The sequence below is a fragment of the Xiphophorus couchianus genome, chromosome 15, assembly GCF_001444195.1.
Source record: "Xiphophorus couchianus chromosome 15, X_couchianus-1.0, whole genome shotgun sequence".
Taxonomy (NCBI): Eukaryota; Metazoa; Chordata; class Actinopteri; order Cyprinodontiformes; family Poeciliidae; genus Xiphophorus; species Xiphophorus couchianus.
Genome location: NC_040242.1, coordinates 9,116,663 through 9,136,462, shown reverse-complemented (window position 1 = coordinate 9,136,462; position 19,800 = coordinate 9,116,663). Strand labels below are relative to the sequence as shown.

The 19,800-nt window shown below is 38.5% G+C and overlaps 1 protein-coding gene across 1 annotated transcript; it reads left to right on the top strand.

Annotated features, from left to right (window-relative positions):
- The first annotated feature begins 10,640 nt into the window (after positions 1-10,640).
- paplnb (papilin b, proteoglycan-like sulfated glycoprotein) lies at positions 10,641-19,589 on the top strand. The gene is made up of 19 exons (XM_028040730.1): positions 10,641-10,749; positions 10,942-11,018; positions 12,054-12,163; positions 12,290-12,350; positions 12,446-12,548; positions 12,828-12,958; positions 13,052-13,372; positions 14,074-14,250; positions 14,344-14,494; positions 14,574-14,651; positions 15,659-15,764; positions 15,871-15,949; positions 16,269-16,520; positions 16,855-17,031; positions 17,114-17,264; positions 17,338-17,415; positions 17,703-17,859; positions 17,946-18,024; positions 18,714-19,589. Exons 2-19 carry the CDS (start codon positions 10,965-10,967, stop codon positions 19,017-19,019), a joined length of 2,571 nt encoding a protein of 856 aa, XP_027896531.1. The 5' UTR covers positions 10,641-10,749; positions 10,942-10,964; the 3' UTR covers positions 19,020-19,589.
- Positions 19,590-19,800: the final 211 nt, after the last annotated feature.

Below are 19,800 nucleotides of genomic sequence, written 5' to 3'. Positions count from 1 at the left end.
TGTTACTGTGACTGTTTTATTTGAAGTTGCAAAACTTTAGTGACGCAAAACTTTAACTGAAAAGTTAAATGGAAAAGGTTTTATTTCGTGAGTGTCATAAAAAAGTATTCGTGGGTTAAAAAAGATAGCAAAAAGAAACCAATATTGTCCTAATCTGAAGAAGTTCAAAAGTAAAATAAAAAAGACTTGAAATGCTTGCAAATCAACAATGCTGGCTCCAACAAAAGCCAGTATTCACAAATGGAGAAACCATGGAACATTGGTAAATCTTCCAAACACAGGCTGGTCTTCTAAAATTACCCCTAGAGATTGTCAACAACACATCCAGGACGACCAAGAGAACCAAGAGATCTAAAATACTTATTTCCCTTAAGGTCAGTAAACGTGATTCAAGAGAAAGAAATTGGCCTCCATGGGAGAGTTCCAAACCCAAAACTACTGCTGACCAAAAAGAACACAAAGGCCCGATTTGCATCTGCCAAAAAGGATCTTGATGACCCCCAACACTTTTAGGAAAATATTTCTTGGACTGATCTGATAAAAGTTAAACTTTTTCCACGTACACTTGGGTTATGCAGCAAAATAATGATTCAGAGCACTCCAGCAATTCCTCCTTTGAATGTTGGGGAATGACCTTAAACAGACTGTGCAGGTTCAATAATTTCTTCTCAAACAGAGCCAGGTTAGCTTGGATAGCAATTTCCCTTCATGAAGGAAACCCATTTCAAAACTGCATTGTTGTTTTGACACAGGTTATCCTTGCATAAGATAAAAGTTTGTTTGAGGATCTATCATGGGCGTAGATTTGGGTATGGATGGTCGTGACATGTCACAACCAATATTCAAGGGATATAAAATAGTCCCGACCAATTTTTGCCATATAAATTAAAAAAAAAAACATATGTATTTTTTAACAAAAACAAAATAAATAAACGAAAATCTACATTGATTAGTTTAATATTTCAATATACTACACAGTGGTAGCATTCATTTTAAATGCTGGTGAGTTGGTGAGTAAGTTGTAAGGTCCCACCAAAACTTAGACCAAACCTACGCCCTTGGGATCTATAACATTTTGGAAAAAAACCCAGAAATTTCCAAGGGGACAAATTTCCAAGGGGAAATCTGCATAAGAGATTTCTGAATCTCCCGAACGTCTGCTCACAGCCTCGCCCTCACAGGTATTCACATTCTGTGAAACAGAAAGACAGATAGAGATTATCTGATCGGCACAGGAAGACTCCACTGTAAGTCTGTCATCATGCCCTCACAGAATCTGTTGGAAGCATATTGTGTCTGACTGTATCACAAAAAACTCAGCATTATGAGACTGAGCAGGTGGTTGAAAGGTGCTGCCGGCAGATCAAACAGAAGTCATGGTACAAATCAAGAAAAAATCTGATAATATTCAGAACATGCTTTATCAGTATTTAACATTCAGATTTCCTCCCATGCGAGCTCACAGATCCCATTTGATAGAAAAGAGGTGATGGAAAAGATTCCTACCTTTTGGTGTGATGTAATAAGGTGTTAGTGTGGTAGGACCACAGACAAACCTGCAGGCACTTAATCCATTAGTGTCTGACCTTCTGGAGTGAACATTTTGACAAATCACTTTGTTCGTAGAAGAAAAATGCACCAAGTACTAATGATTTTTTTCAGTTTTTAAAAACCTTTTTGGGTTACATAACTAACCTGTGTAAAGGTTGTCCAGACCTGATGAGAATCCACTGAAAGAATTATCCTGAAAACTACCAGCTGTCAAGGGAATGTAAAAATAGATCCACATTTCTATTTATTCAGTTCCATTATTCACTCACCTCTTCTCACTGACACCGAGTCAGAAGTCTTGTTGCCCATTGGGATCATGCCATCACCAACACTTTTGACAATAGTGCTGATTGTTTACCCCCAAATCCACATATGGGCTACAATATTTAAACCCCACAGGTATTGTGGCACCCAGAGAAATTTCTCTCTTCCTCTAGGCGATTTGTTATAAACAAGCAGAAAATTATCAACATGACACATGTAAAAAAAATGATAGCAGTAGCAGGATTTTGTTTAATTTTCTTTTGCTGTGAAGTGATACCAGTTAGTCCAATGGATCTGGATCAAACATTTTCTGTGTGAGTGTCAGAGGTACATCTAGAAAAGTTTCAGAGTGGTCGTCAGATGGCTGCTGGTACACCAAAACATAAGACAGAATTTGACTTCAAGAGTTTCACTATCCTGGTTTTATATGTATGAAACAGGACTGAGAGTGAGCAGTCATAGTAATTTCTTTTCCCACAAAAACGTAGAATCAGGCATCTGTCAAGATTATATTTAAGGCAGAATATACACATATATTAGTAATCTAGTGGTCCTAATGTGCTCCATGTTTCCTCCAGCTGTTACTTGTATGTGACCTGCGAGTCAGTTTCTCAGAAACATGATCCATAGCTTCCTACAGCCTTCGTCTTTATCCATACATGTTCCTCTTACTTCACAAGCACATGAGTCAGAGGAGAAAATAGCCCCATTCACCCACTTAACCTCAGTGCACATGCATTAAGGGAGACAAGACCTTCGAAGCAATACAAAGACAAGATAGAGGCAGTTGTGGGGTCAGCTGCAAGTGAGAAGCTGTTAGTTTCTCATCCTGAACTTAAAACGATCTGTGAATGTCTGGCTCAATTTTGTCAAACTTTCTTTTCATCTGCCACAAAGAGGGCACCGTTTATACAATTAATATTTCAAAAGTGCTGCGTGTCTTGATCAATCAGGGTTTCAGAGGATTTCTTGATTTTATTCATCAGAATAAAATGTATTGGAATAAACAAGACACTAACTCTGGATCTGGATACAGGCTTCCCAGATAAACGTTGTTGCTGAAATATTGTGGAATGAGCTCGGACATCACCAGCAGGATCCTCTCCGTCCCCACCTCCGTACTCTGTAGATAGCGGATGGATGGAACTAGGCTGTCCCTTTGCTAAAGTTAGCCATCCAATTAGTTCACACTCTAATTAGCTGTGAGAGCAGCAGAGGCATACCAGATTTCCCTGGTGTCCAAAACCCATTTCCCAGCCTGATTTGGGTAAATGAGGTTCTGGCAGAGACATTGCAGTATATCCAAAAATTATATCAATAGAAAAACATAGGTGTTAATATCAAACAAAATATTGTGCAGAAAAACACATTAGAGTTTTATTTTTGTGGTTAGAACAAAAATTTTATAGATCTTTTGAACAACATTGTTGTTCAGAGCATGAAAAATGAGACTTCATAACACTTTTTAAGAAAAATGTGGTCAACAGGAAAAGGAAAAATCACTTTCATAAGCTTTTCAAGTCTTTGCTCATAGGAATTACTGCTCCCTGGCATATGAAGCAATGATTTATTGAGCAAATATAGCATAAAGTCTGTATTACACATGGATTAGTAGGGCACAGAAGATTTTCAAGGAAATGAAACATCCAGTTTTTCCGTTTTTATTCCTTTGCTTTTGGGCGGCCAGGGCCTGAGAAATCCACATGACTGTATTTATTGAACATCCTGTTATCACTTTTTGAGAAAGGAAAAAAAAAAAAAGATTTGTGGTGAGTGTTACTGCAATGTGCGACTGCGTATGTGCTGTAGTGTACACAAAGGACAAGCTACAGGCCCAAGAATGTGGAAGGAATATGAAACAATCAAAGCTCTGTGAAGGGAGTTCAGTTCTGGAAAACTGTTCGGATCAGGTACAGCAGGGGACCCAAACAATGAAGCGCTCTGGGCCGGTGAGCAGATCAGTGTCAGATGTATCACTTATCATGAACAGGCCCAAATGTCTCACTTGACAGACACTCTGGACACATTAGACATTTATAAAAGGCACGAGTCATCAGAGGGTCAGCTTAATGCATTCCGCTCGGGAGTGGGACAAGGAAACGTCTACTATCATCCAAGGTTTTTCGATCTGGATCAGCTCTCCTGTCTCCGATTCCGTCTCACATAGTCCTCCGACCAGGTTGCATTGTTAGAGAGAGTTTAAAAGATTGCATTCATAGCCAAGATACCGAGCGGCACAAGTGGTACCATGCAAGTAAAATGAGTCAACTTATTTTGTTTTCAGCAACTGCCAAAAGTGTATGCCATAAATCACACATTTTTCCCAATCTGGTTCTGTTCTGGAAGTAAATATTTAAAGTCCTCGGCCTCAAGCAACATTTTGTAAGAATCTGGTTTCAGAGAAAGCGCAGAGAAAAAAAGCACATTGTTATTTCTCTCTCAGCGGTGAGGAAGTGCTCTGGCTTTAAATCAAAGCATGGGAGGTCTGACTGAGGCATTAGAAATTCATGCACTCCCACTTCCCTGAAGGGACGAGACCAAGGATTCCACCCACTTACTGGAAACGGCAACTTCTTAAGAAAACCAATCCAGATGTAAAGGTTGAAACTTTTTAGACAATTACCTTAGATATATTACTATGGTGAATCCTTTTTAATGTCTTGATAAACTAATTAATACATGAACTTAATATGAATGCCTCTAATTAACAAGTTGCTGAATTTCATCCACTTTGTGCCAGTACCAGTATAATCCTACATCATGATACTGCCACAACTAGCTCTTCACAGTTAGTGTGGAGTTCTTTGAAAGCCCCTCTTGGATCCTCCAAGTATACTTTCAACACTGCGACCAAATACCTAAGTCTTTGTATCCTTTGACCATTTAAATGTTTCCTTTTTCTAAAAGATGTTTGAGTCATCTATGTGGGCAGCTGCAATGAGTTAAAAGACTATGGTTTTGCAGAACTTCCGTTAGCGAGGATAGAGATGCTCTTGTTTTGGCCTTCTCAACCACGGCGGTTCACGTTCTTTGCTAAGCATCCAGGATTTGTATATTTATATATATACACATTTTGTTGTGCAAACTTGCAATCCCGAGCCCTCATTCCTATTAAAATGACCTACTTCAGTGAAAGGCCAGCCCTTGCTCTTCTACTCCTGAGTACCCCTTTAGAAAGGACCCCATCAGTAACGTCATGTCTCAAGTATCGACCACAATCCCCTCAACAACAGCAAATGGACATACATAAATCTTCAGCACATGTATTCCCAGTTGACACTAGAAATAGTCATGAGGGGAAAGGAACTGCTGTAACTCCCTCATCGACTTAAGACTCCAGAGGAGAGCCTATGAGCATCTGGGTGATAATTCATTCAGTATTTTTATGGTTACATTTTGAGTTTAAATCCAGAAGCAGAAACCAAGTAATCTTGTCAAACAAGCTCTGGTCTATTTTGATACCTACTTGCATAACTAACACGAACCACATATAAATTCAAACAGCAAGTGAATTGATACATACATTCACAGTGCTACAAAGCAAAGTCATGAGTTGAAAGGGTCAGGCAGTTGTTGGAAGCGTGTTCCTGTTGAGACTCTGTGATTGAATCTATTTTCTGAGGCCACAACAATGCCCCTTTCTCCTCTGTGCCTCACGCTTGATTGGCCGCTCTGAATAAGACTCCAAGCGAAATAATCCATACCCCTGAACCCCCACACAGCATTCTCAATACACAGAAGCACACAGGAATCCACATGTTGACACTTAAATAGTTACACATGTTGAGGCTCATGAAGCTTGGGCACGGCCTCTTGGAGAGTTTGCTGCTGCTAGCCTATCTTTACTTTGTTTTAAATGTTCATATTCACACTCACTATGTTAGGTAAATAAAATACACACAAGCAAGAAAAAAAAACAGCAGGTAGTGTGTTTTATTCAAGTGGAAACGCCTGCCTTCAGAAATCTTCTTTAACAGTTTGGAGAAACATTGAAAGTTAGAAGTCCTTAGGGCGCCCCCACGTGGAAACGTTGAAGAACTGCAGAACAGTTAGGCTGAAATACATATAAGATGCTCATAATATGATGCATTTTATTGCCTCACAGTGGCATCAAATCAATGTATACTGTATAAATTTTTTTTGTATTTATCACTTAGTTTGCTGTAAAATGAATCATGTCTTTCAGGATGGGACCTATAATTTCAAAGAACTACCAGTGTTAAATAGGAGGAGTTTTCCAGAAAGTACTCACATCCCATATTGCTTTCCACATTTTAGCAACCTATATATAAGACCATTTAAGTACATATATATTTGTGTGATTTTCATTGCCCACAGTAAAGTGAAAACACATTTTTAAACATTTATGTAAGTTTATGAAAATGTAAGCATTTGAAGATAACTAATATCTACATTATAAAGATTTTTTTTGGGAGAGGAAAAATGTTGGGGTTCATTTTAAGACAAGAGACCAAAAGTAAGAGAGAGAGAGAGGAAGACAGAGACACACACAGAGAGAGAAAGAGATAAAAAGAGAGAGAAAGGGAGAGAGAGAGAGAGAAAGAGAGAGTTAGCTGGTTCATTCACTGACAACACTTTCATTCTGAGGGTTGACCTTGGTTGCTCATCATTAGCATCGAAAACCAGTAAGAGGTGATTGACTTTATTTTGGTTTGTCTCATATATATAATAATATGTTTTATAATTCTTGATTTTCAATGTAACTCAAAGAAACATTCAAAAGCAGAGTGGAGGTCTTTTAGTAAAAGATTTCATTACTATTGTTCAGTCAAATAGGACAAGTAATAATAGGTAGTGTGTGATGTTTTGTTGAAGTTTAATCAGGTTAGGTAAACCTGTCAATTTGTGAAATATCTAGGCCATCACTGTCTTATTAGTAGAACTATTCCCTTGTAAAAAAATAAAAAATAAAATATGTTCTTGCTGCTGGATTGCATTATACAACAGTAATATTTAAAATGGACTCAACTTTTTAAATCTCACACAAACAATATTCCTTTTTTCAGTGAATAATATTCAGTGGAACCAAAACGTTTGTGACAAATTAATTATTCCTTTTGATGTAACTAAAACTTATATGTCCGTGTTTTGAGCCACTTGGAGATTAAGAAGAGTTTCCCCTGGCGTTGGCCTCTTTAGAGCAAGTTGTCTTGTTTTGATAAGAACTTTGGGGAGGTGAGCTCATCATGTAAACTCGTTATCTTTACAGCCATTTAAAGAGCAGTTTCTTCTGCTGGCTCTTTAACATGTGAACAAGACACGTGAACTCAAATATCGCCGCAGTTTGTTTGTTTTCTTGTTTGACAGATTCATGCTTTGAACAAGTAAAGTACTTGGGATTGTACAACCTAAAACGTTCTCATAGATTTCTTATAATAGTATAGTTAACATAAATATGTTTTGCACAAAAATATATTTTAAAACTTCTATTTTATATTTACTAAGCTCTGTTTGATTGAAGGAACCCTGTGCTCCATTGTTTCTGTTTTTAAAAGAATTTATGAAGGAGAACAGAAAATTAAAAATACTCAGTTATAATTTTTGAGGATTTAAAAATATGTAAGAGGTCTTGGAATGTTCTTTATAACTACTGAGCTTTTTAATTTTTTTTTTTTAACTGTTTTGTTATTTGCCATTAAAATGTCAAACTGCAATGTGTTCTATTAGGATACATAACTATGACATGGAAAAAATAGGCAATAGGCTACCAAATATAATACATTGAAGTTTGTGATGGCATTGTGGCAAAAGGTGAAAATATTTCAGGAGAATGCTTTTGGACACTCAAAGCACCCGTAACACAACCTTAAAGTAATGTGACTGTAATTCCTCCACAGTTCACAGGAATTATCCTCACACTAGAGCAGAGGTCACTGCATGTAAGACCAACCGCAGGTAGCTCTACGAGGACGGGGTTAATCTTTCCCCTCAGACAGTAAAAGCGGTCAGGCGAGAAGGAGGTGCTACATAATCTCACGTACAACCTGCTGCTCATCGGAGCCCCAGTAGGGGCATTGCTTGGGCCCGCTGCCCAAAACTGGATTATGGTACTTTTGCATGGCAGTGAACGAGGACTTGGACAGAAATACACTGAACACGCAGGTGCAGAAGAGAATGAGATTACACAGAACGGCCTCTTTACCCCACTCTGTAAGGGGATAAACTCCTCACTATCTAATAGAGTTTAAGGGAGCAGAAGCAGTCCTGCTACTTTACTTTCCTTTTCAATATTTATTTCACTGCTTTTCTTTGAAGCTAAATGATTCCTTTTATTTACAGATATCTGTTTTGGTGAAATTTGACTGCCTTGTTGGTTGGTTGAAAATTTCTGCATCAAGAGGATCATGGAGAAGGCGTCAAAAGCAGAGGAAAATGAGAAGGAAGAGATGGAAGAGACGAAGGAGGATTCAGAGCCTGAAATCAAGCTGGAGTCACTGGACAACTCCAACTTCGACACCCTTTTCCAGGACACGTCAGAGTTCGAGGTGGCCGCAGGCCGTCTGGAGCAGGTGCTGAAGAGCATGGAGACGCTGCTGACGGATGTGGAAGACCTCCGGAGCCAGTGCAGCTTTCAGGCCTCGGAGCTGATGCAGGCAGCGGCGGATCTGAGGCAGCAGCAGGAGGAGCTGAAAGAGAGCTACGCTGAAATGGCCCGGGAAATGCAGGACATAGTGGACTCGGTGGAGGAACTGTTCAGCACCAAGAGCGCCTTTGAAGCCAAGGAGAAGGAAATGCAGAAACTGAGCCGGCAGTTTTGAGACAGCGGAAGGGATGAACCCTGTTTTCAGTTGTGGGATGAATGCACTGTGTGGGGTGGTGGTTTGGACTCTGTGTGAGGCGCAATTTTTAAGTTGTTGACATGTGAAGTAAGGCTTGTTTGAAGTGAAAATTGTTGTTTTTTAGTTTATATCTGACAACCACAATGTGTGACAATCAATTTAAGTCTTTAAAAATAAATGTTATTTATAGAAAGCTGCAATAGTAATAAATCATACATTTGTTGTAAACACCATCGTCCAAATTTTTGTCTTATTGCAACTGCTTTGTACTCAGATATACATTTGAAGTTCAGGCTCCACTTTGGCCCAGTTTGTGTTACATAGTCAAAATTTGCTTCAGTAAGTAATATGTCTTGATGGTTCTGGAGATTTAAAAATTTGCGTTCAATGTTTTTAAGCCAGAAAGACACAAGAATGTTGTTGTCTTCTGCCTTCCCTTGATATATGTTTCAGACTGCGTCCCTGCGGTTTCCAACTAAAATAAACTAACCAAAGTATAAAAGCAACGTTTTCCTCCCCCAGCTCCACTGCTGTGACTTAATGGGCTGTGTTTAGTGGTTATGAGATGTGCAAAAGGGACAATCAGTGGTCAGAATGGGCTGTAAAAACAGTAAGGAATAAATCAATGGGAAGCAATGGAAAGTTACGGCTATATTTTACTTTATTTTTTTAAGATGGGTTTTATGATATATCCAGTGATTATTGAATGACTGTTGAATTTGCAACAAATATATGCGCAGTCAATAAATGTTAGGTGTCAGAAGTCATTTGGTGTGTAGAACATTGTTGGATTAAACGCCTGCATTTATGCAAAAAAAGAAAAAGATAAATGAAATCTTTGATGATAGTATCAGCATTATGAAAAAGTACTCCCCCTTCTCCACACAGTTTTTTTTTTTCGTTTTTTTGGTCACACAATACATGTTTTAGTTATCATCTCAATAAATAGGAGATTTAGTTTTCAAATGATAATTTTAGTTATTAAGAGAAAAAGACAATTCAAACCAGCCTGGCCATGTTTGAAAAAGAAATTTTCCCCATAAGCCTCAACCAGTTGTATCAACTCTGGATGCAACAACTGTCCTCAAGTGTTTGCCATAGCGGCCAATGAGTACTTCAGATACAGTGGTTCACTTTTAATTATTTTATTACAGCCACATCTGAGGATTACAAACCCTGGATGGCCTGTCTGAGGTTTTGCCACAACATCTCAAGTGAATTTAACTCCAGTCTTTGACTGTGGCACTGTAACGTTAATTTAGATCAGAGATGGGCAGTTTCAGATCATCATCTTTCTGTCTAACCCAAGAGGGCGGAAGCTTAAAGTCGTGAAATTATGATTCAACATTCGTCTTTAGGATTATCTGCTAGAAGGAATAATTCATGGCATTATGAATTAAGGCAGGTCATCCAGGCTTTGAAGAGGCACAGTAGCTCTCATTCATAATACTACCACTGCCATGCTCCAGGACATCCTTGGAAATAGTTTCACAGTATGATTTAGAGGGTAACTATTTCCACTTTTATAGATGCCAATGACTTCCTTTCTTATCTGCTTTTACATTTCTGAAGATCGCTGCATGATCTGTTTGTTTTCAAAATATTTTTAGCCCACAGTACATCATCTGGTCAGACTAATTAGGTGTTTTCTACAGTTGTCAGGCCTGGGTGTAGTTAATGTTATTAAACCAAAGAATATAGCTAATCTCAGGTGATTTGTGATTTGGCAAGAGATGCAATTACAATTTCAGATAGGATAAAGTTGGTTTGCTAAATCCATTTGCATATTAAATTATTTGAAAACTGAATTTTATATTTATTTCATGCTATATTCGACTTAAAAATGAAACTCTAAACATTTAAGGTGCATGCAATCCTGCATATAATGGGGCAAATCCTATGTTTTATGGGGGCGTATATACACAGTGCTAAAAACAGAAGCTAAAAAAACCATTTTTTTTCTGGAAAAAGAAAGTCTTCTTGAATGGTTGTAACTTGACACTTTCTGGGCTGCGGTTTTGGCAAGCAGACCAGATGAGAAGATAGAAATCAGTGTGTCTGTGCCGTCTTTCATCTTGTACATCCACGCTCCTCTGTGGTGCTGATCTACCAGCTCAGGATTCCCTTAAACAAGGTAAGGCAGCATTACCTTTAAACACGTTTTCACCTCTCTCTTGTATAAATGACATTTATTCAGCTTCACCAAATACATCCCTTCCAGATGTGGATGAAAATTATGGTGAACCAGTTATGACAAAAGTTGAATGCCTGGTTGCACGTCTTTGCATTGACATTTGAGTTATTTAGCAGCTTTTCTCATTGATAGTTTATGAGAGGCTTTTGGTGAACATGAACATCCTGCAAGTCCTTGGCATCCTGCAGCTGGTTGTTCCTGCTTTTACAGTAAGTCTCATTTTTATCATGTTTTATTAAATACATCTTACTCCATGTTTGAGTCAATAATAGTTCTTTATACAGTTCATAGTAAATTGAAAAAATAAATCTAGTACTTATGGACTGCATTTTTTAAAATTAAAATAAAGCAGTAAGAGTAGTTCTTTTTTCATGTGCAGTTTTAAATTGGAGAATAAAATATTATTTGATTTGTTGTATTTTTGTACTTACAACCTGGTACTGCTAGTTATATCCACACTAGGTAAAAAGGTATTGTGCGGTTTAAAGGGAAAAACATATTTTTTGTGTAATCACTGCAAATGTCAGTGACATGCTACCTTCAGCATCCATCCATCCATCCATCCATCAATCTGTCCATCCATTCATCCATCTGTAGAAAAAAAACACGTTGACAAGGTGAATGTGGCCTTACTGACCCCAGTCAGTAAGGCCACATTCGGGTACCAACTTAGCATTCAGCTGCTACAAACCAAAGCCTCACAATTCAATATCATTAGTCAGCTAGTCCATATTTTTTAATCTTAAATTTGACCTTTTAAACTTAAATTCCCTTTTATTCAGACCTGTTCAGATTTAGGGTTAAATCTACAAACAATACTAATTCGTCTAGACAAGGTTTTGTTTTCCTCAAATCATCATAGTCTAAAATATCCTGGATAATAAGACAATTTCACAAAGGAAAACAAAAACGACAATTTTGCTAAAATGTTTTACTTGTAGTTTAAGATTTTAGAGTAAAGTGTGATTTACTGTCATCACACAAGTGATTGTGATTATATGCCAAGGAGTAAGTTTGTATATTCATTATGCAACACACAGGGGTTGGTTTGTGGTTTCAAGTTCCAGCTTCTATTTTAGTCTCATTGTGTTCTCACACTTTGGCTTGTTGTTTTGTTGCGGCTTGGATTTGGTGCAAGGGAAGCAGCATGTGTTCCAGAGGCGGCACAAAACCCCCTTTTTCTTTTTTTTTTTTTAGAAATATAACTGCATGTCCATTTTTTATTTATGCATTTATTTTGGCAGGTGACACAGCCGGTAAATGACTACTGGGGAGAGTTTGGGCCCTATGGCCCTTGCAGTCGAACCTGCGGCACCGGAGTGGCAATGAGAACCAGGAAATGTATTACTTCAAGGTAGGCTATTTAAACATTCACAGTGAAACTAATATAATATAATATAATATAATATAATATAATATAATATAATATAATATAATATAATATAATATAATATAATATAATATAATTTCTCTCCTGCAGGACAGATGGAGGACACAACTGTGTAGGATCCTCCAAATCATTCCTCACCTGTAATACTCATGTAATTACATTAACTCCCTTAAAAACAAACTCAGTGCACACAGGAATACAATGTGAGATATTTAGATATACAGTGTTTTTGTTTTATTGTGACAGGCCTGCCCCGTTGGATCAAGAGACTTCAGAGAGGAACAATGTTCAGAGTTTGACAGAATGGACTTTCAAGGAAAACGACACACATGGGTGCCTTATTATGGAGGTATAGTCTCTATTAGAGTCTCTTAAAATCTTTTGCCACCATCAAGAAGAAAGAAAAGTTTTTACAGAAACATTTCTGCTTTAAAGTTTAAATTTTTGGCACAGAGTCGGATTAATATTTCATAAATATTCTACTATGTAAAAGTTGAATTAAAATGATGACAAACATAGTGGGGATTACAGTGCGCAATGTTTTGTTTCAAATTACACAGTATTCCAGGAATAAAGTGTGTAAAGCTCCTGATTCAGCATGTTGCTAATTATTTCTTTAATATTCCAGCTTCTAATCCATGTGAGCTAAACTGCGTACCAAGGGGACAAAACTTCTTCTACCGCCACAGGCTCACAGTGATGGATGGGACCCCATGCTATGTGGGACGCACTGATATCTGTGTGGATGGAGTTTGTCGGGTAAGATTTGAAGCCCACTTATGTAGTTTTCCATTTCAAAGACTTCACACCTAAACTTATTTGTCATACTGTTGATATGTTGTCTCTTTCCAGCTATTGGACCATAGAGAGTTTATGGGTTTGGATAACGACACAGTCTCTGTCCACTCCTCTGCTCCTGTCGCTGTTTCCCCCCATCCAAGAGACACACGCACATACATCTACAGGGCCGGGGTCTACGGGGAGTGCTCTGCCACCTGCGACAGAGGCATGCAGTACCGCAGCGTGGACTGTTGGGTCCAGGACCCGTCAAACCCCCATGTGGTCGATGAGTCTTACTGCATCACTCAGCGCCTGCAGAGGCCACAGAGTCAGCAGGCGTGCAACATGCATCCATGTGCTGCAGCAAAGTTCAGCGTCTCCAGCTTCAGTGTGGTTTGTATCTCACAGTGTGGACCTTTGATAGGTGTCATAGAAGCTAGAATAAAGTTAATGCTGTGTTTTCTTTGTCAGTCTTGGACTTTCACTTACAGTGCCTTGAAAAAAATGAGATTTAATAAACAAAAATCTGAAAAGTGTGGTGTACATTTGCATTAAGTCCCCGTTTGAGGACCTTTTAAACTTTTTCTCTACAAAAACACAGCTCCACATAGCTTCTTTTGAGACTCTGGCAGTATAGTTTTGTTGTTCTGCATGTTACCTCCACTCTGGTTTTACCTTTAGATTTCCCTGTTCTGACCAGCTTCTCTTTCCACACTGAAAAAAACAAACAAACCTCTAATGCATTTATAAACCAGCTGAATTTACACTGATATTTAATTACTCGTAGATCACAGGTGGACTATTTTCTAATTTGGTAAATTCTGAATTGGTCAAAGTTATCACAGCAAAGTGGACTGAAAAGGTTTTTATTTGAGAAAAATATGAAAATCATTTTTTCAATGTTTTATAATTGTGGTCCTTCACAAATTTGAAATTATTTATGTAAATATATTATGCAAATGTACCAATAAAATAAATTAAAGTTTGTGTTTATAACCTAAGAATATGACATATTAAAGCACTATTGTAGTAAATACATTTTGTTACAAGATAACTACATAGACAGCCAGTTTGAATCTGTAATTGGTTGTCAGTGTTCAGTGACCTGTGGGGAAGGGCAGCAGACGAGGGAGGTGGTCTGTGTGGGAGCGAGAGGGGAACACCTGCCTGACCACGCCTGCAGAGGACTGGCCAGACCTGCTTCTGTCCAGACCTGCCGCAGACCTGCCTGTCACACACACATTTCCTGGCACGTGACAGAGTTTGGACTTGTAAGTTTAAGAGGAAAGTCTCTGCAAATGCATTGTTAAAAAATGTAATCCGCATAAGTATTTCAGCATTAACAACTCGTCTTAAATCCGCAGTGCTCTAGAAGCTGTGAAGGTGGTGTGAGGGAGAGGAAGGTCGGCTGTTTTGATGCAGATCTGAATCCCTTCTCTGAGGATCAATGTGGATTTGACAGCAGACCCACATCTGTCGAAACATGCAATGCACAGCCGTGTAACAGACCACAAAGTGAGCCAAATGTTGACTGTGGTGTGTTTTGGTTGGAATATTTGTGCTTTTCAGCCATTATAGCCTTATTTCTCTCCAGCGGTTCTAAGCATCCAGGACTCAGGGGCTGGTAGAGGTACCATAAGGTTTGTGCCCCATGTTCCAGGGGAACAGTCAGGTTTGTTACACTGTGTCTCCTTTCACTTCCTTGTCTAGATTGCAACCAGATTTATTTGGTTAATAAGGCTTCAGTGAAATAAATATTTTTCAGGCAATAAAAATGTGTCTATTGTTGCTGCTTTCTTGCCCATCAATGACCAAAATCTCTATAACAAACAAATAAAAAGACCATAATTTTTATTACTTCCTGCATAGGGTCAAAAAGCCCCCTAAACAAAATTTGACTTGGAAAACCTCTTCTGTTTAACCCTATCTACCACCAGCCACCAGAATAGTGGCTGGTGCTAGCCAGCCACTATTCTGTAGCCAGCCACTTGATTAAAGATTTTAATCAAGTTCAAAATCTTTGAACTTGATTAAAATTAAACTAAAATAAATAGCAGCAAATAATTTGTAAAGGAAAGTTTTTTACCTGTACTTATGCAGGGTTTCAGTATAGACTCAATGAAGTTAGGAACAAGGAACTTATTAATGTGGTCGTGTTTAGAAACAAATAGATTTTTTTTTTTACTTTTTGACTGGATAATTTGCAGTCACAGTTGAAATTATGATGTTAAAATAACAAACAAGATTTTTCCTCCTTCTGAACACAATAATTACCCTTGTTGGGTCTTTTAACTCTTCAATAAACACTTGTTTATTGAAGATTTTTTTAATTTTGCAACTTTTCTTTTATTTGTGGACCTACAAAGAAGTATTAAGTTCATCAGTATAAATTTTAAGTTTTCAAAGTAGTTATTCTGAGAGGTCAAATATTCCTCGCAGTCACTTGCTGGCCAGGGACCCCCTAAGAAGCAACTTTTTCTGGTCACTTGCATGTTCTAAAAGCCATGGTTAGTATCTGATTTTTAAATATCTTTCAGAAAAAATAAAACTTTTATTTTCCACTAAATGATCCCAGTATCTCTAGTTGTTAATCATAGAGTTAATGGTTAGTTCCAATGCAGATTACTTTGGATTTAAGAACAGCAGCATTCACTGACATTGTTTTCCTACCCTCTTTAGGTCACCCTTGTGTGCAGTCACTGTATGGATGCTGTCCTGATGGTCACACACCTGCAACTGGACCCAGGAACCAGGGCTGCACACAAGATGACTGTGTTCGTAGCAGGTAATGTGCTCTCTGGATTCTGTCATTTAAACCAGTATTTGACTGAAGTAAGTTGATTTGTACCTGTTAAATGTTTTCTCTAACAGAAAGTCCTTCTCATCCTCAGATATGGCTGTTGTTTAGATGGAGTGACACCAGCTCGAGGGTTTGGAATGGCTGGATGTCCTGAGTATCAAACACCTGGGGTAGGACTCAAATTCGGCTGATTTGGTTAGACCTTCACATTTTAATTTTGCTATATTTTTGTGTCTATTTGCATAAATGTCACTTCATAAGACTTCAGGCCATACAGTGCCACCTACATGGCAACCAGTGTAAATACCCAAAGAGATCATAAAACAACAGTGACCTTAATTAACTAATCTATATTGGTAATAGTTCAAAGAGAAGAAAAAAAAAACTAAATTTGGAAATGAAATGCAAATTGTTTAGCTACCAATACCAAAGTTTGCTCCATTGAAGTGTTATGTTCAAATCATCTGACTTTATTTGATGTGATGACAGGGTTATGACAGCAGTCCAAGAGAGATGCTTACGTACATCTACAGGGCTGGAGTCTACAGCGAGTGCTCTGCCTCTTGCGATGGAGGTGTGCAGTACCGCAGCGTGGAGTGTTTGGTTCAGGACCCATCAAACCCCAGAGTGGTGGACGAGTCCTACTGCGTCGCCCTCCGACTACAGAGGCCAGTCAGTCAGCAGCCTTGCAACAGACACCCCTGTGCTGCTGCAGAGTACAGCGTTTCCAGCTTCAGTGTGGTTAGTATCTTACTCCAAATTATGGTCTAACTATCACATAGATTGGTGAACCATCACCCTAAGCTAGACTATTCTAAAACTGACGTACGAAGCAAGGTTTTTTTTTCAAGGCTATATGGCCTAAGTGACTGAGTTCCTACAAGAATGCTGTTTGCTCATATCCTCTTGACAGTTTTAAATTTTCTTTCAGCTGAGAGAGTTTTCTATTTCTCAATAACTGTCAACAGTCATTCATAGATGTTTTTACAGGGTCTATGCTGTAACCATCTTGGCTAATTTGACCACAAAAGATAAATGGATTTATTTTAGTGGAACGTGGTTTTGCCTTTGTCAGTGTTCAGTGACCTGTGGTGAAGGGCAGCAGACGAGGGAGGTGGTCTGTGTGGGAGCGAGAGGAGAACACCTGCCTGACCACGCCTGCAGAGGACTGGCCAGACCTGCTTCTGTCCAGACCTGCCGCAGACCTGCTTGTCACACGCACATTTCCTGGCATGTGACAGAGTTTGCACTTGTAAGTTTAAGGGAAAACATCCTCGACTCCTTATTACTGCTGTTATCTCTACCTTGTTATCCTCTATCTTTTGTCCTTGCAGTGCACCAGGAGCTGTGGTGGAGGGGTGAGAGAGAGGAAGGTTGGCTGCTTTGATACAGATCTCAATCCCTACCCAGAGGAACGATGTGGAGCAGCTAGTAGACCTCTTTCTGTAGACTCATGCAACATACAACCCTGTCCAGGAGTACAAAGTGAGAAAAACCTCTTTTGAAACCTTCGGTTTTGTATTTATTTCATGTGCTAATTTTTTCAAATATTTTTTAGCGGTTCCAAGTGTTCAAAATCCAGAGGCCGGAGAAAGCCCAAGAAGATTTGTGCCACATGTTCCAGGAGATCATTCAGGTTTGTAAAAATGTCACTTCTTAGCATGGAAGCTGGTAGACCTACCAGGAAAATAAGATGTGAACATGGTTTTCTATTTTATTCTGTTGCATTTTAAACTTTCGAACAAAAACACACAACCACTGATATTTCTGATCTAATCTATTGTGAAAATCCAAATAAATAGTATATTGAACAAATAAGCAAATGCAGAAGACCACAAAGCAAGATCAAAACAAAAGGTCTATGGCATTTTGTGTGGCTTACAATGAGTACGCTGTGTTTGATGTCATGTTCTCTTGGTAAAGTTCCAAGGCCAGACACATACAGTGAGCGGGGTCCCTATCCTCCTGTGTACGGTCCCCACTGTGCTCAGTCGTTGTATGGCTGCTGTCCTGATGGCCACACCTCTGCAACTGGACCTAGGAGCCAGGGCTGCCCACAACATGACTGTGCTCAGAGCAGGTAACCTGCTGTCTTCCTCTGAGCTTTGAAACTAGTTAATAACATCCAGAGAAATTATCCATTTCTAACAGAGAAATTGTTTATAGATATGGCTGTTGTTTGGATGGCGTGACTCCAGCTCCAGGAGTTGGAAGGGCCGGATGTCCCGAGTTTCAAACAACTGAGGTAGGAAGAAAATTTATGACCTACATTAAGATACTGAGGGGAAATTCATAAAGCATAGCCGTCTCCACCATTCTCCACAGATGTTTTGCTCTTATTTGTTTCTGCACTGGATTCACAAAGCATATTGCTCTAAATCAATGGTCTCAACCTCCAGTTCTCAAAGGACAAAGTCCTGTAAGTTTTAACATACCTAGCTTCAATATTAGCTCATTAGCAGAGCTCTATAAGGCTTGAATACATGTTAGTCTTGTGGTGGACTGATTATCTGTCTAGGGTGTACCCTGCCTCTCACTTGTTAACAGCTGGAGATAGGCACCAACACCATTCCCAACCCCAATGGGGTGTAACAAAATGGATGGATGGATGGATGGATGGATGGATGGATGGATGGATGGATGGATGGATGGATGATGGATGGATGGATGGATGGATGGATGAATGTTAGGAAGTTGTTCTTGGCAGCTATATCAGATGATGTTATTGTTTTGTACTCAAAAATGACATCCTTTCATTCCAGTCTGGTCCTCTTCTTATAGTGCATACAAATAGAAAACAAATGAGAAAACCCATGTAATTATATCAGAATTTAAAAAAAAATTATGTATGTAATGTTAATGTACATACACCACTTCCTGCATTTTAACCTTAACCTGAACTTTCATTAGTTTTTGTTCTTTCTTTCTGAACAGCTGCATCCATCTCGCCCTGCTGATCCTTCCGGCGGGAACGTTTGCCTTCTGCCCCGTGATGAAGGTCCATGTGACAACTGGATGGTTCGGTTCGTGTATGACTACAGCACTGGCAAATGCAAGGAGTTCTGGTACGGAGGCTGCCATGGCAATGCCAACAACTACAGGTCAATGGAAGCTTGCAGAAGGGAGTGCGAGGACGTTTCGAGAGGGCCTGCACCTGCCAGGAGGACGTCGAGAAGAGGGTCACTTGGAAGCATTGCAAGGGCAAGGGCTCAGGTCTCACGTCTTCAGCGTACAGAATAGAAAAAGAATTGTAAGATACAATAAATATACTCTTATGTAGAGATTATTTTATACTAATTTGAAGAGATTGTAAATCATGACAATATTTTTCAAAGAAATACCGCACAATTTCATTGTTCCGATCAATATTTTCAAATGAAAATGCTTCTTGAAGTCTTTAGAACTGTTTCTGAAAATAATAAAAGTAAAATGAAAATAAAACTGTTCATTCAAAATAGAAAAGCTTGCTATTCTACAAACCCAGTTATTGGCTTGTAAGCTCAATACTATTTTTATTTTTTAGGTTCTTTTCTTCCCTTCAGTTTTAAATATGTCTGTTCTACCTAATACTGGAATATCTGGATGGACAGGATTTTGTTCATATGCCACTTGAAGAAAATTGTCTAACTCTATATGTCAAATCAACAGAAGATTTTATCACAATAAATTATATACTTACAAATCTTTGTCCTGATTTTACATTTAATTTGTTTTCTTCTGCAAATGTCTTTGTGATGTTGATTGGTCATTGACATACCATAAAACTGTGAGTAGGCCCAATCAATAAAGTGTTATTTGATCCTCCTGCAATTGGTGTTATTTATCTGTGATAGTGTGGTCATGCAATATCTGTAAATGGGAAATTTGTAAAAAGGGGTCAAACATTTGCTTTAAAAATTGCAAACCATAATTTAAATAGTTGTTTCATACTTTGGTAAAAGTAAGTTTTGTGCATTCAGTCTTTAGATCTATTGTAATTTTTAAAAAATTATATAAAAATAATATGAGTAGTTTATTATAG

Coding starts and splice junctions, on each gene's coding strand:
- paplnb (XM_028040730.1), top strand. CDS start 10,965: ATGAACATCCTGCAAGTCCTTGGCATCCTGCAGCTGGTTGTTCCTGCT. Junction 12,164..12,289: donor AGGAAATGTATTACTTCAAG/GTAGGCTATTTA, acceptor TCTCTCCTGCAG/GACAGATGGAGGACACAACT. Junction 15,765..15,870: donor GATGACTGTGTTCGTAGCAG/GTAATGTGCTCT, acceptor TCTCATCCTCAG/ATATGGCTGTTGTTTAGATG.